The sequence below is a fragment of the Manacus candei genome, unplaced genomic scaffold (assembly GCF_025592945.1).
Source record: "Manacus candei isolate 608988 ecotype Guabito, Panama unplaced genomic scaffold, ASM2559294v1 h1tg000018l, whole genome shotgun sequence".
Taxonomy (NCBI): Eukaryota; Metazoa; Chordata; class Aves; order Passeriformes; family Pipridae; genus Manacus; species Manacus candei.
The window spans coordinates 13001449-13021275 of NW_026138066.1; the positions used below are offsets into that span (position 1 = coordinate 13001449).

Below are 19827 nucleotides of genomic sequence, written 5' to 3' on the forward strand. Positions count from 1 at the left end.
AACAGAAGTTGGGGATTTTTTCTGCCTTATTGACATCACAAGTACTGGAAATTCCCAAGACCCTTCAGACTCAAGCCCCTCATGCAGACCTTTCCTTAAGCAAAGATGACGCAGACGGAAGGCTGATGTGTCAGCAGGGACTAACAAGAGCAGCCCCGCTGAGTGGCAGTGTTACTGGAACAGTGACCTGGTGTGATCGGGCTGCATCTGCCAGTTGAAATCATCAGCACTTGCACTTGGCTCTCACTTCTTGCTGGCTGATCAGGCAGAGCAGCTCAGCATCCAGAAATTTTAGAGGTTTTATATCAACTGCCAGCATCTCACTTGGCTTATACAGCAAGACCTTTCTGGTCTCCTCTTTCATCCCAGGATATTTCTTTCATTAAACTAGAAGTAACATTTCCAGGAAATGTGGTGTCCTAAAATGCCAAAGCCAGCTGGCAGCTTTGACTACTGCTCTAACATCTACACGGGTTCTACTTAGGTAGATAATACAATAACTTGTACAAATCATGAAAACAGTTATGAAACTCTCAAGTTTCCATGGCATCGATGTATTGACATAGTACAAATGTTTGCTGTTTTTAAAGGCTCTTTCTTTAGAACTCTGCAGTTTTTTAAAGGGAAGTATATTCACTGGCAAGTGCTGAGCTCAACAGCACCGAGCTAGAAAGGGCACTCGGAAAAACTGCTTCTAAACTAGCATATACCTCAGGTTATCAAATTTCTAAACCACAGTAACAAAACAAACTGAACATGAAGGGTCTACAATTCCTAACTGAAACACAAGTTAAGCTCATTTTACATGTAAACACTTAAAAAATACATAGACCAAAATCTTTCAGGAAATCCAGTGGCACAACTTAAAACTTGAGAACAGGACCTCGGTCCCTTTACTGTAGTACACCTCAGTCTCTTTCCACTGTCTATTAACTGTAAACTCTTCACACCTTGCAGGATACAACTAGGGAAGGCCTAGTATGACTTCCCAGGTGCCAAACCTTATTCTGGTTTGTCAGCTTAGGGCAGGGTCAGATGTGCTACTTTCAGTACAACTTAATTTCAAGATAATGTGTTCTTACCTCTGCTGGCAGAACTAGCAGGTGGTTTTCCCAGGGAATAACTATAACTCAGTTGGAAACAGAACAAAAGAAAACAAAGCCAAGCATCTTAAATACCTTAAAACTTACCCAGGCTATACCCTTTAGGACCTATAATCAACATCTTCTCCCAAAAATGGCAATTCAAGTGTTTTGTGTCTTAGGAACAAATTCATTCTATACCTTGGCATTCAGTGGCTGTCAGATTTGGAGGCTGAACTGACTAGACAATGATCACACCAGCAAACAACAGGTTGTTCCAGCAAACAAAAGTGACAAAAACTTCAACATGACTCCACATATCAGTTTTGTGTATTGAAAAAAAAAGAAATTAAAATAGTCCATCTTATTTTATGCATTCAAATGGCACTTTAAACCTTCTATTGTGTGTTAATTTTGAGTTTTGTGGATTTTGACTGTAACAATCAGTTTACAGAGGGCTCTTGATTACTAATTACCATGCTATGGTTTTATTCCTGCAAGAGATTTGCATCAGCAGAGTTCAGTTAGAGGTAGTACTGAACAGTAACCAACTAAGCACAATCCATAACCCAAAAAGGAAGAAGTGGGATTAAAGAGGTTTAGACTGCTTTAACTAGTCACACCTGCGTTGCAAGGACTAAACACAAATACATTTTTTGGTGAGGACTGGGGAGTAAACAAAAACTTCACTAGGTCAGGCAGTCACTTGGGCTCCATGACCACAGGAGACAACCAAGAGATTCTCTCTGTGCTGGGTGCTTGGCTGTTCAACAGCTAACTCACATGATCTGAACTTCTGCCTTCAAGCATAAAACTGACCACAGATTCCTTGTGGGAACTAAGTTTTCTAGTGAAAGCATATGCTTGGAAAACAAAAGGAATCTTCCTAAGTTCATTGAGCAAGAGTTTGTAATATACTCAGCTCAGAAGAACTTGTGTTGTAATAAACAAATGTGTGATGGCTTTACTGAGTCAACACTACATCAGCCCTGGGCAGGAATTCCTGTCTTGACCTCTGCACCTGGCTCTGACAGAGAACAGGGTAAGGCCCCTCACCTTTGCCTTGCAGTGATGTAAACCACAATGTCTTTGCACTGTGCATAATGGGCTCTGTCAGGAGGACAAGAGGGATTGAGGAGTGAAGGATTGAGTGTGTGTTGGGGGGCATCAGCTACTCACTGTTCCTGCTGGCACCCAGAAAAGAGCCTGTGCTTGCCTCTCCAGCTGTGGAATACCTGCCACCCACCAGAGCTGGTGCGTCCCACACTGGAGAAGACACTGAAGATCCTGCAGCTGGACTACGTTGACCTCTACATTATTGAGCTGCCAATGGCTTTCAAGGTAAAAAGAAAAATTGCTTGAAAAAAATGCATGAACTTGGCTCCTGCCAGGGTCTCCATCCCACGTATTCCTTGCAACTTCCAGCCTATGTTGACAATAGCACTTTGACCAGATAATGCTTCGTGTATACTGCATGCATGTATTTCTGTGCACTACCCACACAAAGAGGGGCTCATGGGTGGTGTGAGAACAGTAAATGACAGCTGTTGCATAGAGTCTTTCTGTGGAAGGACAGGTCTCCTAACTGGGGTTAGAGCGCTTCCTATGCTGAAGAAGTACTGTAGCTGGAACAGTGTATGTGTCCAAATCCTCTCTGAGCCATGAGGAGCGAGTCACTGGAGGAAAGAAGTTATACAAAGCAGCAATACACAAGGGGCAAAGTTTGGAGCAGGAAAAGGGGGAAAACCCACCAAGTTGGTTTCTTTACTCTGTCCCAAATTAAAGCCACTGGGCAAATCATGATTATGATCTTAATCTTTGTAACTGCAGTGCTCCTCTTGGACAGCTTCACTAGACCACAGTTGGTCCCAAACATGGGTTGTCCATCTCTCACTCTCAAAAGTTAGTCTGATATCCCTTCATACTGCTGGCTATGGGAAACTTGTAGGTAAAACCTTTCAAGGCAAGGAGCTCACATCAGAGTTTTATGCCTCTTGCCTTGCAACCAGCTCTTGTAAGTCCACAAACTCTCTGGTTTCACAGCTCTTTGTAACTTGCTTTACAATTTTCCTCTACAAGTACATGATATAAAGGCAAACGAAATAATAGTGAAATGAGAAGTATGATATTCAAAATATTTAAGTGGTTTTGAACTAATTAAATCCCTCTTCTTAGAGAGAATAAGGTCAGGCAATTAGCTGGCTAATTGTTTCTGAGAGATGTTTAAGCTCTAAACTGGCCTCTTTTTGCAAGGAAGGTAGTTCTCTGATTATTAAAATCATATTTTGCTACAGACTCCAAACTACCAGAAGTATCAGATAGAAAGAAATTTATCAACGAGGCTATCACCTTAGATCTGCAGTATTTTTCCCCTGAGGAAGCCATACCCTATTAAGACCTGTATAGGAGTAATCAGACTCTAATATTAAAATTTTATTTATACAGTCACATGTATGGAATCCTTTTGGGTACATTTTTGAAAATTTCCCACCACTAGCAATTTCCTGTTTCCCTTTGCCTGTGTTTGTATTCTCTGGTAGTTCATTCTCCCACATAGTGAAGGTCATTGTCTCACAATATAAAGACATAGACAGCTGGCTTTAAAGTAATGTACATCTGACTCCCTGAGGCTTGTATCAACAGTCTTGAATTGTTAAAGGAGTAACAGACCTAGAGATTCATTCATGTCCCCCATGAGAGGAGAGAAAAAAAGAAGTCACTTTCTGCCTGAGAAATATACATTTTTTTGTGCCAAATACAGAAAGAAAAAACCCCATCCTTTTGCGATGGTGACAGGTTTCCTTCCTTTGCTCCCTCTCTCACAAACACACCCATCCTGGGTGTGATGCTTGCCTTTGGTATGCAGGTGTGATGCTAACAAACTCCTGCTCTCCTCTAATCTGCAAACATTGGTGCTTTCCTGTCTCTCCCAAAGCCTTCTAGCAAAAGCAATCTCTGCTTGGAACCAGTGAAGTACTTGAGACAGAATTTACAGTCCTGCTCTGAAAACAGTAAGAAACATGCCCCTGCAGAGCCCAGCCACTGGTGCAAGCTGTCATAGGGACTTTCAGGCAGAGTAAGAGCAATCTGGTTTCAGACAGCACCACTCAGAGGAGGAAAGCCCCACCACGCTAGCATTTTTCAGTGGCTCAGGAATGGCCTGGGGTGACATTGTTCACTGACCTACCAACATTAACCTGCACCTCCCTGTATTTTTCCCTCATGTAGATTCCCCATTTAGGACTTTTTGTCCTTACTGCCTTTAGACCGCAACAGTGGTGCTCAGCCCCTCTAATCAAGCAAGGTAGATGACCAGCAGAAACAGGTCTCCTGCTGGCCACCACGTGCCCTCTGCCTGGGGAGCTCATACCCACTAGCAGATTTTGTAGGAGACTCTGCTCAGATGACTGATTTATTAGTAAGCAGGTACGTGTGCATTAAATGATCTGCAAATCCCTCTCAGCTGAATTATTCCATGATCTGGCAGAAAAGCAGGTATTTTAGCCTTACATTGAAAAAGTCTCATCTAAGTATCTTGTCATTTTGAAAGAATAACCCGAGAGAGACTAGCGGCCTCACTATTTGACTACATATTGCCTTCTCCTTATAGAATAGGCATTCACAAGTTGTTGAAATTGCTCTCTTGAGAAAGCCTGCTTGTCAAAGACCATTTTATGAAAGCAATGGGATTTGCAGACCTGCCTTCCTGCATCTGTGTTGGTGAGAAAAGTTTTATAATGGGAGCAGGGCTTTTCCTCTCAGTGGTTAAAACTGCTGTGTTTTAAATAGGCAAGTAGGTTGTCTGATATCTTTTGGAGTGCCTCCAGACTTTGAACATGACATGATAAGATGTGATCCCTGCATAGTGGCAGTGACTGTACAGTGTTGCCACAATTATTTCAGTGCTCATGGGGCAGCATCTTAGGAAGCCACCTTACATTTAGCGTAAAGTGTGAAGCTACCTCCAAGAGAACTGCAAGAGAAGACAACAACATTAGTGGAAATGACTGGTATGGTGTAGTTCATGAGAACCTAGAGCTAAGAAAGGTTATCAACTTCTGAAAGACCTTTTCAAAGACCCCATAACCACCACCCTACCACCGTCAAATCAGTCTTTCTCACAGCACTTTATGCATCTGCAAACAGTTCTTTCATTCAGGAATTCCCTTGAATAAAAAGGTAGCTTGGCAGAGAAAGTATTGCCTGGAGACCATTGAGGAGAGGCAACTGTACTTCAGAACCTTGCACAGTTCTATGGTGGTAGGAAAACCTATTGATCCCCCTAGAAATCCACAATAGTTGACACCACTTATCTCAGTCAAGGGAAGTTCATCTTCAAGCACCATTCATCCTGACTTGGTTCATTTGTTAGAACACAAGTGATAGAGAAAAAAGAGAGGATGATAAATTAGCTAATATGATTGCTGTATATTGACCATATAGAAAATGTTGAATAAAAATTAATTAATTAGAAGTGGAACAGAGTAAAAAAGTCCTGAATTCAGACTCATCCCTTGAACTTTAAGAAGTACAATTTCTGTATGTTGAACTTGCAGTCCTTGGAGAATGTGCTGGAGTATCATGGGGATGAATGGTTTGTTCCAAAATACCATGGGGGAGGGCTGGGGGAGGTGTAAAAAGGGCTTCTCCACCTCACATTATGATGGCAAATTTTGCCTTCTAATAGAAAAAAGGTACCCAACAGCCACCTACTTCCTTCTAGTCAAGATATTTTTTCCAGCAAGACACAGCAACAAAAGCAACAAGTTGTCTTTGTCGAATTCTGGGAAAACCAGCACATCTGGAAGATAGAGCCTTATGCCTGTAACTTAGACCTTGGCCCTCTGAAATCTGAGTCTGTTTTCCTTATGCTCACTTTTCCCATTAAATGCCTTGAATTTGAACTTGACTGAATTGGGAGGTGCCAGTTACTGATCATATTAGTCACAGCTGCACGTTCCCAAGGAGTTACCATGTCAACATCTTGTACCCAGCCCTTTGAAATGTAGCGGTTTGACGTCAGATCAGATGTCAAACATCAATGAAGAGTTGTTGTTAAAAAAAAAAAAAGAGTGAAATTGTGATCAGACAATAGGGAGGGACGTGTTAATGCATTGCCTGCAACAACAGTGAAATGACCAGCAAATAAGAGAAAGTTGTCCTCATGAGGTAACAGCTCATAACTCATCTCTGAAATCTGTAGGGTATAGAGATCAGAAGAAAGAGTTTCTAGTGCCCAAAGAAAGGGGATAATGCACTTAAGAGGTTAGCTATGCATGTAACCCTTTACTCCTAGTAGCTCTTGGTCCATCCAGCTGTTGGGAACTGGACTGAGCCAACACTCTTTCTCAGTGCCTAGGACACAAGTAGGGATCAGGGGAAGGGCTAGGAAGGAAAGAGGGAAGTAGAAGAGAATACAGGTTGGTACTCTAATCCAGCCCTTTGGAAGGAGACTAGTGCTTTGGATGCCCCAACATAAAGGTCAAAATTTACTGAAAAACAAGGCTATCCGGGAACTGCTGAGTGTATGCTCATGTGACAGTTCAGGAGTGTGTCCAAGGGCAATCCAGCAGTCAAGGATGTGGTAAGCCCAGCATGAATGACCTGTTGAACTCAGGGTGTTTCAGAAAGCCTTTCAATATTTTTTGTTGTTGTTGTTTGCTAGTAGAAAGAGAGTCTGTGGAAAAATCTTTGCACTTAGGGGTGAAAAACTTTTCTTTAAAGCACAAAAATGTGGTTTTACTTTTCAGCCTGGAGATGCACTCTACCCAAGAGATGAAAATGGAAAATTTATCTACCATGAGACAGACTTATGTGCCACTTGGGAGGTAAGCAAACACAACATCCATCCATATATGCTTTAAAACCCAGATTCTCATTCTCAATTTTACCTGTGGTTTTCATAAACATAGTTGAAGCATTTGCCAGAGCAAAAGGATCAGGTTCTATTAGCTCCTATGTATGAATTTGACTTCTGTCCCTAAGGATGTTGCTTCTTTCTATCATTTAATTACTTTTATAACAAAACAGAACATTGTTGAAATATCCAACATCCACATTGCTTCTTTCAGAGAGTGCACTCTACATTCACTTCTTGAGGCTTTTATCATTAGGTTTTTACCAATCCTTCCCCTTTATCAGATCTTTACAGAAGAAGAAAATTGGAGCCATAAGAAAAGACTGGATCCTCTTAAAAAAAAAAAAATTCACCTTCAAGAAAAAACAGAATTTGCCCTGAAGCTCAACATAAAAAAAAAAAAAAAAAGAAAAGAAAAAAAAAGAACCAAAAAACCAACCTCTTCCCTTCTCAAAAAAAACCACCAAAGCCCAAGACCTTGCCATCACTTGCCATTAGGACAAGTTCACTCACTTCTAAATTTACCTATCAGATGGGAACACAAGATTTTTCTGGTTAGAAAACTTGGAGGGAAGTAGCATTTGCCTGAAAGATTGCATCCTAAATTTGTTTGTGATGTGTTGTAGACCTGTAGGCAAATGTTTCCTTAAGCCTGCTGCCACTTGGTCTCAGTATTTTGGGTGAGGCAGAAAGTGCAATTAGCAATCTCCTCACATTTCTCTCTCTCAAGAACGTGGACATTCTTTAGTTCATGGCCAGAGCTCTTCAGCTCTCCTTCTGCACCAGGTCTGTTGAAAAAGCATCGCTAATTCAGCCCAGTTCACACTAAGAGAGGTAATAGGTGCTACTAAATGGTCCACTTCAGCTTGTACTGTCTAGATCTGGATAGTCGTGAGCCAGTTTAGCTCTACCCAAGGTACAGCAGAAAGAGATGGAGAATGGTGAGACTGAGTGAAATTTCAGCAGGAGAAGGCCTGGAGTGGGACTGAGCTTTCCCTTGGCTGCTGAGCCATCCAGACTGAGTTTCAGGGGGAACAGGGACTTCCAAGTTAGCTGCTTATGTTACTCTTGTCTTTGACTGATGCAGTTCATCCCTCTCTTTTTCACAGGCTGGTTGCTCAAATGTTGAAAGCAACAGATCTCACAGCACTGTAATGTTTTTATCTTTGAGCTGGTGCTTATTGTAATGGTTATGCTATAGCAGGCCACTCTCTTCAGCTAACAAGCCTGGAGAAAAAAAGGTGGTGGTGAGTGCCTGCAAATAGCAACATCAATCTAAATAAAAATGGCTCAACTGAATCCAGATAATTTCACTCTCTCAGTATGGTGCTAGCAGGCAAAAATGGCTCCAGATGACTATATTTGCTGACTTGTCACCAAGTGATATAAAGCATATGAGGCCAACTAGAGGTCATCAAACACACAGTGCCTCTTACCTCCCTGCTTTCAGCTCCTGTGAGACAGAAAGGAATAACAAAACCAGTAGGAGGGGCATCCAGCTGCACAGTGGGGTCTGCTCTGCCTCAAACAGTCACTAAATTGTTTGTGTGCAGAGTTTCTGGGAGCAAATGGGAAGACCATATGAAAGGACCCCCTTTTCCTTTAACAACCCAGCAGATGAAGCTAATGAAGACCAGGGCACCTATTCATATCCAGTATTCATAAGGATTTCTCATCTATTAGGATTTGTCTAAATGCAAAATACCTAGAATGCCTCTCTCCCCCAACCCTTCTTTTTTTTTTTTTCTACTTTATACTGTACTGATGTTTTCTGTTAAGTTTTTGTGATTTGCCTTGCCAGACATTTAGGGGATTTCACCAGATAGACACTTCATATGAAAAAGAGTCTTACAATCTAAAGGAGTAAATTGACTTATCAGGAAAGCAATATGTTTTGTTCACTCTTCCTTCTCCAGCTTTTATGCTAAAGCAGCGTAAATTAAGCAAAACTCTTTGAAAGCACATGCCTGGCATTAAAGTATCTATATCTTGGGTTAATCTTTCTGCTCTCCAGACAGATTCTATCTTCACAGGAGGTATAAAAAATTAGGGTTTGGTCTGGAAAGCAGATAAACACAGTAGTGTTGGATGTTGCCACAGGAGTTTGGGCTACCTGGACAACACCAGCCCTCATGCTAACAGAACTGTTACTTCTGCTGCAGCAAAGGGTTTTCTGCAGTCTCAAGAATGGCCTATCCTCCATCTCTCTCTAAAACGCGTGCTACGAGGAATCAAGTCAACATGTGAGACTCCTCTTGTCTTTGCTTTCTTTGCAGGCTATGGAGGCATGTAAGGATGCAGGCTTGGCAAAGTCTATTGGAGTATCCAATTTCAACCGCAGGCAACTGGAGATGATCATGAACAAGCCAGGACTTAAGTACAAACCTGTCAGCAACCAGGTAAGACTGCAAGCCAAGAGCAATACCTGCCACAGTGCCACTACCCTTTAGGGAATGCAGAGGCACACACGTAGCCTAGGCCGCCATGTACAGAAATGTGATGTATACTTTGCCACAGACACTGCCCTCCATACTGTCACACTTCCATTTCTAGCTTGAAAATATCACTCTTCCTATCCAGGCTAAAGATCTACATTTGAATGTGCCGGAGCAATCGCTTTCCTCAGTTTCTGCTCCAGGACTATAAAACTGGTGCCTCCGTGCCAAAGCTCCGTAACGAGGTTGAACACTGAGTCAATGCAGATCTTAAATCTTTGCCATGTACCTTACTTCAAGTCCAAAAATTCCCACAACAAACCATTCAGAGCTAACCATTCCTCGATGAAGCTGACACCAACCCAACACTAAGTATCGGGGATCCTGAGTTACTCCAAGCTTCTCGAGTTTAAAAGCCATTAGAATTGACTCCTAAATTTTCTGCACTTGCTCTCTTTTGCCTTTCCTATAAGACATTCTTAAGAGTTAGAGAAAAACCTCAATTACAGGAGACCCCACTAAGTGACTGACCTGAGCTGAACAAGCCCATGAAGATGATAGGCACGTCTGAGTTAAATTACAGCAGTAGGGCTCTGAGAAGGCGATAAGTGGCAGCGACCCATCTGAATGCCCAATACCTTTGGCTCTAGCATTTGGCAGGTCACTGCATTTCCTAGAAATCACTGGGAAGCTCTTCTGACTCATCTGGCACAAACAGATATCCACATTAGCAGTATCAGAGAAGGGGCCAGCAACCAGGACCAAATTCCCACTCTCAGTGCCTGGCCTGGAGGGCTGGAATTGCCATGGAGCAGGGCAGGGTGGCTGGCCACAGCCTTCATTTCTGTATTTGTCCTGGCGGGAAAGGCAGCCTGTGACAGGAGGAAATTCCAGCACTCTTCACTGGTATTAACATGCCTAGCGGGTGCAAAATGCAATTGCTGTTTCTGGCGTGCCCTAAGACCGCGCTGAGCATTGCTGCTGCTTCCTGGGGTCGAGGGAAACTGGGCAAAAGATTAAGCCCAGCTTAGGGCAGCTAGCCAGCAAGCATAGATGTGCCAGATAGCTTCAGACTGCCCTGCAAACAGTGGTTGCTCTGTCACCTTGTAGACATCCTTTTCCCAGAATCTGAGATCGCAGCCAGAAAATCCCTGCCTGTAAGGGAACCGTATTTGCAATGTGGGAGGGTAGAGCTCACAACAAGGTCATAATCTCATCTTTTGCGTATGCCCCCCTCACCTTTCTATCTGGGACAGCTTGTGCCAACACTTCCCTAAAAACAATGTCAGATTAGACATCCTGAATGCCAGAGGCAGAGAAATAGAGAACTGACCCACATGAGATGGACTACCTTCTCAGTCTATTTGTTCTAGTGAGCTTCCCTCACCTCCATCACCTCCACTTATTTCCACCTTTTCACTGGGAGGCAATGGAAGTTCCCTGCAGCCAAATTATAGTCACAGATGTTGATCTGCTGTCCACAAAAAAAAGGAAAAAAAATCCATCAGCCAGCAATGTACAATTAGAACAGTAACCACAGATTAAGTTTCCCTAATTTACACATATCCTTTCCTGAAAGCATCAGCTGCTCTGTAGCTTTACAAATATTGAGATACCATCTGCTTCTATATCTGGTTCTGTTGATAATTGTTCTTTCTGTGTTACTCCTGTAGGTCGAATGCCACCCCTACTTCACCCAACCCAAACTCTCAGAATTTTGCAGACAACATGACATTGTTATTGTTGGGTACAGCCCACTGGGAACCTCAAGGGATGAATCATGGTAAGTCTTCATGTTACTTTCTAACAGAAGGATGATATCTAGGAAAAGAATAATATAGTTCTCCACTGCTGGGTTTCTGTGTAAAGTACCTTTGTCCCCATTTTTCAAAGTAGTTTTGAACTTCAATGTCTAAATATTACAGTTGTGAATGTAAACTTGCCACACTCCTGCTGCATGCTGTCATCAAAGAATGCCAGGTGTCTGTAAAGGAGGTTGCCTTAGGTCTCCTCTAACAGAAAGCAAGTGTTTGTAACTGGGAACGTGTGAGGCTTAGGTGAGGAAGTAGAAACTAAGTCAACGTTAGGACATCGCATAGGAAGTTGCCTTTGACAGCCCACCAACTTAAGTGGCAAAGCTTTTCTCTCTTGTTAAAAGGTGCAGTGTTCTGTTCACAAAGAAGTAGATGCCTCTATGATTTTATATTAAAGATGAGGGATTTTTTGGTTTCTTTTTCTTCCCCAATTTCTTCCAGGGTAAATGTGTCCTCCCCTCCTTTACTGAAGGATTCTGTGCTGAATGCCATTGGCAAAAAGTACAACAAGACTGCTGCACAGGTTGCTTTGCGTTTCAACGTCCAGCGAGGGGTGGTGGTCATCCCAAAAAGTTTCAATCCACAACGCATCAGAGAGAATTTCCAGGTAAATTCATACTCCAGTGGTACATGGATGAATCCACTTACATTGGCTTCGCCCCTATAGAAGGCGATTTTTCCATTTCTTTCTGTAGATGTACACAAGACTTAACCAATAGCAAGCTTTGCCACATTTGATGCTTTTTGTCCCCTTCAATTAAAGGTAACATGATATGACAATAACAGAGCAAAGCAGAGAGGAACTTTTGGTGTCTTGTAACTCTCTGGAGTACCTAAAATTCCAGCTGGTGTGTCCCAGAGCACCAGTTGCTGCAGTGAGCAGCACAAGCAAGATGAAGTAATTCAGTACCTCAGTAGCCCAAGGTTGCAGGTACTTAGGAATGACTGATTGTTCTGACCAGTCTTCAGGTATGGGACAGCTTTGTTAGGGAAGGATTGCTGCATACAAGTGTGACAGAAAGATTCACAACCCACCACACCCAAAAAAGATGAAGAATTTGTTCTCGTGTCCCCTGCAGCACTCAGTACCCACACTACTCCCTACTTTCCCTGGCAACATACTGCTTTCAAAGCTGGTGGCTCAGCATTGCCAGACTACCTTCCCCTTCTTGCAAAAGAGTGTAGGCAAATGTGACTGGGCTTATTCATGTCCTCGAGACTTTACTATAAATGCAACCAGTGCGTGGATTTGTGGGAGAGGTACGGGGAGAAGGACGGATTGTACTTCTGAAATCTGGAACATGTGAAGGTTGATTATGACAAGAAATGTGAACTCATTCCTAACATCTCCTTCCATTAGATCTTTGACTTCTCCCTCACTGATAAAGAGATGAAAGAAATTGAAGCCCTGAACAAAAACGTTCGTTACGTGGAACTGTTAATGTAAGTACAGGAGGAATTCTAGATCCTCACAGAACAATCCTGTTTTTTCAGAGGATTTTAAAAAAAAAAAGCTTCCTTTTAATATTATCTTTTGTATAAACAACTTTATTTTAAAGGTAAGGCTTAAGTATGGGAGGTCTTTAATGCAGCCTGAATATGCTCCTGGACCCACTGCAAAAAGAAGTGTAAAATACTTCCTTACAGTTCAGGTGCCAAAAGCCCACCTAGTAGAAAGTGACTGTATCTGGCTATTTCATCTCTACCCTATTTCCTTAAGCTCTTTCTATTGTATGTGGTCATGACAGTTTCAGGCAGTGATAAGGTGTAGCATCATCCCTGTCTAGCAGTGTAGACATCTCAGCTGAAATTCAAATAGGGGCACTTTCTTGTCTTTCCCCGACGTGTCTTACCCTCACTTCAGTGCTATGCAAGCCACTTTGCTGTTCAAGTACAAGGCCTTATGGATTGTAAACTTAGTGTTTCAAGAGGCAACCTGTCCTAAATTACCACAGAGGAGGCTAAGAATCAAGAACACTGCTACATGAAACAACAGGGCTAATTTGGGGAGAGCTCTGCTCCTTCTCACTTCCTTATAAAAGCTGATACATCTGGGTGACCACAAGTGGTCAGAAACTTTGTTTTGTCCTTTGCTCTGATGCCATCTTCTACAGTAATCTACCTGCCTTGTTGTCATGGGGAGTTGTACCTTCTTCTAAGGAAAATAGAAAACCACACAGCTCATTTGACTGCTAAACCACTTCTAACCACCTCCTCTGAGAACTAACAAGGCTTGATCTCTTGCTGCTTGTCACCTAAAGCTTGCCACCCAATGTAGTTTTGCTTCACCTGAAGGCTGCATTATCCCAGAAGGCTCAGACTGACCCAGTATCCCCTCTTCCAGAGGATGAGGCAGTTTGTTTTTCCTTCAGCTCAAGAGCACCTACAGTTTATGACTAAACTTGTTTTCCCCTTTTCAGGGCACTCAATACGTAGCCAAATGCTAGAGATTCATTTCCATGCATTTCTCTTGTTATCTTGGATTATCTGTGTCCTGCCAAACTGTAGCATGCTCAAGCACTAAAAATAATGAAAAGTAGGATAACAGCATCAATAGCACTCCAAAACTTTGACCATTGCTCAAAAGTTAGGAAGAAATGTTGCAAAGAAACAAATAAACCACCTACTGTGCTGCATAACTTATGGAAGATATGCACTAAGTTAAAAGCATCATGATGAAGTTAATCTTTCAAGATTAACTTTTAAGATTTAAGATCAAGTGCTCCGAAGCTTTAGTTTCTTAAAACTTAAAATAGCCTTCCATCAATTAGCAGCAGTTAGTTCCAGAAGGCTCCTCACAAATGGCCTAGGAGTTTCTTATGTGTGTTTTGGTATTCAAAATAATTTGCTTTTACATAGCTAAATTGAGTAGTAATATCATTTAAACTTTTAGTGATTATATACACGAAATGTAATCTTGGTGCAAATGCAAGAGTCTTTTCCAGGAAAGGATGCAAATGCCCACAGAAGAAGAACTTTCTAAGCCAACAATCCAAAAAACTACTAAACTAAATTATTTGCTTTATTAGACTAAATTTGGTCACAGGAGGCCACTGAGGATAAGGAAAACATTGGTAGCTGTAGTTTTCACAGGAGTGCCATGTTTGAGGAAAATGCTTCAATACAGTCTGATCTCCTCTGTGAAAAAAACCTTATCGGAAAAGTGATGTTGCCATGTAAGGAGCAGCTATATATATATATATATATATACACACACATATATATATGTATGTATGTATGTATATATATATATGTATGCCTACTGTGTGTTCTCACACTGAAGTGTCTGGAATTGACATTGCAACAGATAAGTTACCAGTCTAAAGACATTTCTTTTTCATCCAGCAATATGTATCTGAAAAAGTCAAACCCTGTTACAGAAAGACTTTTGGTTCATCAATTTTGTGCAAAACCTTTGACTGCTGTGATGCAAATGCCAGCAAGAATGGAGAAATCCAGCTTTTCTCTGGCTCTTCCAATTATCAAATATCATATGGGTCCCATGTGCAAATCTGTTGTTCTGATGGCATGAGTAAGCCCATACAAACAGGATATTGCAATCAGTGGAATGAATTAGCAAGATAAGTATCTGAGAAGAAAATGGAGGTTTTGTAAAAATATGAGTGCTTCAGGAAATCTTAATCTGAAATTGCTTCTTCTCCACTTGGAGAAATCTACACGTATTGTGCAGGGCAAGTTTTACATTAATCTATCTGCTTGATTTATCTTGTGCTCCCAATTCTCTGTTACAGTTGTTCTTTCTTACCAGTTATTCCAAGCTGCACTGACTCCTCCAAGTGAATAATTTTCACTTAAAGGATTCAGACTATTGAGTATGTGAGATCTGATTAGCCAGCATCCTCCAGAGATGGAAAGTAAAGATTATGACACTGGCAACTCAGACATCATCAAATTATACTGGAGTCAAACAAGCCAAAGTGTTGTGGCTTGGTTTTTTTGTTTTTTTTTTTTTTTTCAACCAAATCAATCTGTTAATGTGTTAACACTTGAGCTTGGCTGAATATTGGAATGAAATGTTTTGACACAATCAATTCAAAATGTTTGATGCCTTCCAATTAGTTACCTTCAATATTGTGAAATGTATCCTTCCCAGACTGGAGCGATTCACAGCTGGGACAAATGCCAGTATTTGTTGTGCTCTGCTGTAAGGCAAGGCAGCCAGCTGCCATGGTACACCTGAGAATGCTCTTCAGAAATTTTTCATTTTGCTAATGGAAAGTGTTTGACAAGCCAGGGCTTGTGACTTAGCATCACCTTCTCAAACAAATAAAATCCACAACAGAAAACAACTACCTCTCTCAAGTCTGCCAATAATGGGTAAACACAGTGTTATTTTTTCACCAGAAGTTGACCTTGGGAATTTTCTTCTTGCCTTTAGTAATATCTTGGATTGTGCATCTTCCCTGAGCATGCAGTTTCTAAAGTGAAGCCTGAAACATCTCTACCATTGGTCACATGCAGCCATGAACATCCCTTTGTCTCCTGAACTGGGTCACCCCAAAGCCTCTTTGTAAATTCCCTGCCCCTGATGCTATTAACCTGGCAGAGCATCTACATGTAGACTGAGCTAGAGGACAGTCAGACCTAGTCTGGATGTGGCAGTCACTTGTAGAAAGCATCATCAAGACCCAGACCTGCTCAGGGCATAAGACAAAGTAGTACAGTCTGATGTTTTGACCTCTGCTTCACACTTACACATTTATCTCTTATTTCTAGGGGTCTTTCTAGACATCTGAACAAAGAAGTCTTTGTCTTCCACAATGCACACATAGTGAAGCCATCCCCCTTTCCTAAAACACTTTATCAGCTTGAGTTAAATAATGACAATACCTGACATCCAAACTCTTGTTGTTTTTTCCCCATCTCTCTCTAAAGTAGGCCCAAAAATGGTGCTTCACCGTCACCTCCTTAAATGCAGAGGTTTGCTTCCAACTCTACAGGGATGATTATCCAGAGCAGGCAGCTTCTGAATAAGTAGAAGAGCCTTCCATGAAGGTCACATATATATTGCAAGGAAGAGGTTTGTTAGGCACAAGACAACTGCATCAATGATGTGATATTCTGCTTCACCCAAGGAACTCACTTGTTCAATCTGATCTGTCCACAGGTGGCGTGACCATCCAGAGTATCCCTTCAGCGATGAATACTGAAAACAAGGTGGGTCTGGACAGTCAATGCTGTTAGGCTTCGCTGAGAAAGCTTCAACTTTTGGTGCTTTGACTTCATGTGAGACTATTCAAATGAGCATTAAATACATGACATTTACTACTTCTTGTCTTGTCAGTCTCTTATTGCTAGTGAAGGCCAAATCTATTTAATCCACTGAATTTCTGGTTTTGGCTTAGGAGGCTTTAACTCTGAAAACTGAAGCTTCAAAACTGACAGCTGGTAAAACTGAAGATTTCTCAAAAACAGGCTAATTAGTTCAAACCAAATCATTTTCACTGAATAGCACATTCTTCACTCAATTTGAAACAAGACATTCCATTTCAGTTGGAGTGAAGGAGAATCAGAATCACAGAATGGATAATGTTGGAGGAGACCACAGTGAGGTAACCCTGATCCAACCCAACATCATTTTCTTGTACAGCTAAAGTAACGGAAAGTCAAGAGTGAGAAACTAACTGAATTTGATATATATGAACATATGCTTATTGATATTAGATAGGCATGTACACTGCTTCACGCAGTGAAGCCCATTTCACTCTAACCAGAGTATTCTTCAGCTGCATATATAAGTGTCATTCCATAGGAACACCCCAGCTGGTCCACATGTAAATAAAGCATTATAAAGCATTATAAGCATGTTCAAATTCACACACACACACACTTGTCAGATGAGGGCCTCAGTGAAACACAGGAAAAGAGTATGACACTTGTGTTACACTGTACTTGCTATTCAAGGATGGTATTGCACAGCATTACATAGGCAACCTGGAGCTAGCACTAGTGAGATCCTCATCTCAAGATTAAAAACCCCTTAAAATTCTTTCCTGCTCCACAAATTGATATTAATCCAATAAAATTTCTGTTCACTTCAAAGTTCACATGGACTTTGTATAAAATCCTGACCAAGACAATACTGAATTAAGAAGCTAAATTTTCAAAGAAAGAGAAAACGTTATCTAAAAAATACAATTTTTTACCGTGCTTGGAGACAGCAGAACACTGGCAGGCCCAAGAAATGGTACCAATCAGACAGAGACAGCCAGGCTGAAACCTGGACATTTCCTTCAATCTGTCCTCAGCTCTCTGAAACAGGGAGGCAGAAGGATGGACACCAGAGTAAGCAAGACTGACTCCTTCAGCATGAATTTGTTCTTTAGACCACTTGTTTGCTCAACAGGTTTTGCAGCCTATAGGTGCATCAGCCTACACCCACATCTCCAGAAGGCTACTTTCCCTCCCTCCTGTGTCCAAGCACCCCAGTTTCCTCCCATAGAAGGGGTACATTGGAGGGATATTGGAGTAGAAACTAAAACGTACACACACACACACAGAGTACTTCATGTACTAGAACGTGAGTACTGCCACTGGAAAATGTGTCATACACAAACTTCAGTCTATAGCATCTGTTTTTATTTATTACCATTGCTATTTATTATCCCTGACTGGAACAGGAAAATGCCAGAGTGTACAGTTCATGGAGACACTTCTGTTTGGTCATGGTGTGCTCCTCAGAACCAAGACAAAGAGGGACAGGGATGAGCATTTCACAGGAGAAACAGGAAAGGCTCTCAAATGGGTCTAGTGCAAATGCATCCCTGGATGAGCTCAATGGGCACCACTAGAGAAGTTTGGTTCCTTCAACAGGGGTGGCCTTCACATAGCATTTGTAAATCCCTGAAACTATGCCAAAAAAAGGAACATTTTGGTTGCTGGAGGTTATCCAAGGACAATTCCCATTTTATTCCATTACCCACTTAGACCAGAAGGGGAAATATAAAAAAAGAGGGGGAGAGATAGCTGAGGAAGAAGAAGACACATAACAAATCTGCTGGTGTAGATCTAAGGGCAATCCTAAGGTCAGGTGGAGCTCTACTCCCAGAGGGGCTCAGAACCACTATATAAAGCCATGCTTTGCCCCTTTGCGAACAGCTGAGGTCCTGGTCAAAAGTCTGAACAATCCAAGTCTAAATTCAAGTGCCAGAGAGGAGCAGTTACCACCATACCCAATGTGTTATTCCAGTTGCTTCATAAGTACAAGCCTTAAATAGAGCTCACAGGGCTCAACTGCTTAACAGTAGCACTGTACAAATTTTTGCACTGTAACTTGACCAGGTGCAAGTCTCCAGTCACAGCCCACGTTCAGGCCAGGTTTGGCAAAGCTCTTGCTGTCTACAACTGCAAATGTCAACTAATGCTAAGCTTAAATGCTCACACCAGCCCCTTCACAGCTCACTGCTCTTTCCAGACAGCCCTCTCCCAGAGGTTAGGCAGCACTTGAGATTCTGATAAATCAGGTGACCTTGTAAGTGTGAGTAAGGAAGATGATATGCTGAAACCTCTCTAACAGGAAATACCATATAATCAAATCTTTAATCCATATTGATTAAACAAGGCAGGACAAATTGTAACAGTTCTTCCAGCCCAGGTCATACCACCAAATTCCTCCCCCCTCTAATTTTAATAGAATCCTCCTCCTTTGCATTGCCTCATTTGTATCTGATGAAAAAAGATTCAGCCTCTTCCCAGGGGCAAATGCTCCCATCAGTTATGAGACTGCTTCAGATGTATAGCCTACTTCCCCCCCAGCTTTGCACAATTTCAGACCACCCATTGTTCTCCAACTTGCCCTACAAAGAAAATGTTTGGACAGGGGAAATAAACAGGCCTGCAAATGGGAAATTGGGAAACCCATTCCACCAGCAGCTGCACAAAGAGAGAGAGAAACCCCAGACCACGGCCCCATGTAAAATCTGCTTCCATCTAGCACATTTCAGAGTCCTACTGGACTCGCTGCCTGGTGTGAAACTCATCACTTAGAATGGCTGCATAGAACCCTGCTCCAGCTGGAAGGATCAGCAAGGAAAGAGGGCTCCAGCACCTCCTGCTGTGATAGCACTCACACACGACAATACATCCAAGGACAACTGGGCACTGGGAAAACTTACTCGCTTCTATAGTAAGTAACCCATCATTTGTGCCTCTTCCTATAGCTGCAAAATGAAGTGAAATCCAGATCAAAGATGTTTGCTTCAGCTATGCACAAGCAAATTTTCAGCAAAGAGAACAAGAAGTGATGCAGTGTTTTAGATTCTTTTAGCAGCCCAGCAGCTGCTCTGGTCTAGTCAGAAAGCCAGGTGACACGCACACATCCACAGCAGCAAAGCAGCTGCCACAGCTGTTTGTTAGAGCGTGGGCTTACCTGGCATTCCCTGTTGTTACACAAGCTCAGGGCAGAGCCCAGTGCTTTGAAGCTGCAGCACCCAGGCCCTTGGACATGTGCACGCTCATGTTTAGTCGGTGAAGCGACAAGAAAGCACCGCCACAGAGTTATGGTGTGTAGGCTGGCATCACTCCCACCCTACACTGTGTGGTTAGCTGAATTTGTTTCCCCACAGGGAGGCAGAGCTTCATCTTCTGCAAGACTACGTATCTGGAACAGGACCCTGTCT

The 19827-nt window shown here is 42.1% G+C and overlaps 1 protein-coding gene across 1 annotated transcript in view; it reads left to right on the forward strand.

The window, feature by feature from the left end:
• AKR1D1 (aldo-keto reductase family 1 member D1) overlaps positions 1–16480 on the forward strand; it is a 35146-nt gene extending 18666 nt beyond the window's left edge. Inside the window, exons 3-9 of the mRNA XM_051784724.1 lie at positions 2307–2423; positions 6833–6910; positions 9216–9338; positions 11048–11157; positions 11630–11795; positions 12549–12631; positions 16317–16480. Of these exons, the coding sequence (XP_051640684.1) occupies positions 2307–2423; positions 6833–6910; positions 9216–9338; positions 11048–11157; positions 11630–11795; positions 12549–12631; positions 16317–16359 (720 nt within the window). The 3' untranslated portion in view covers positions 16360–16480. The remainder of the gene's footprint in view (positions 1–2306; positions 2424–6832; positions 6911–9215; positions 9339–11047; positions 11158–11629; positions 11796–12548; positions 12632–16316) is intronic.
• The last annotated feature ends 3347 nt before the right edge of the window (positions 16481–19827 follow it).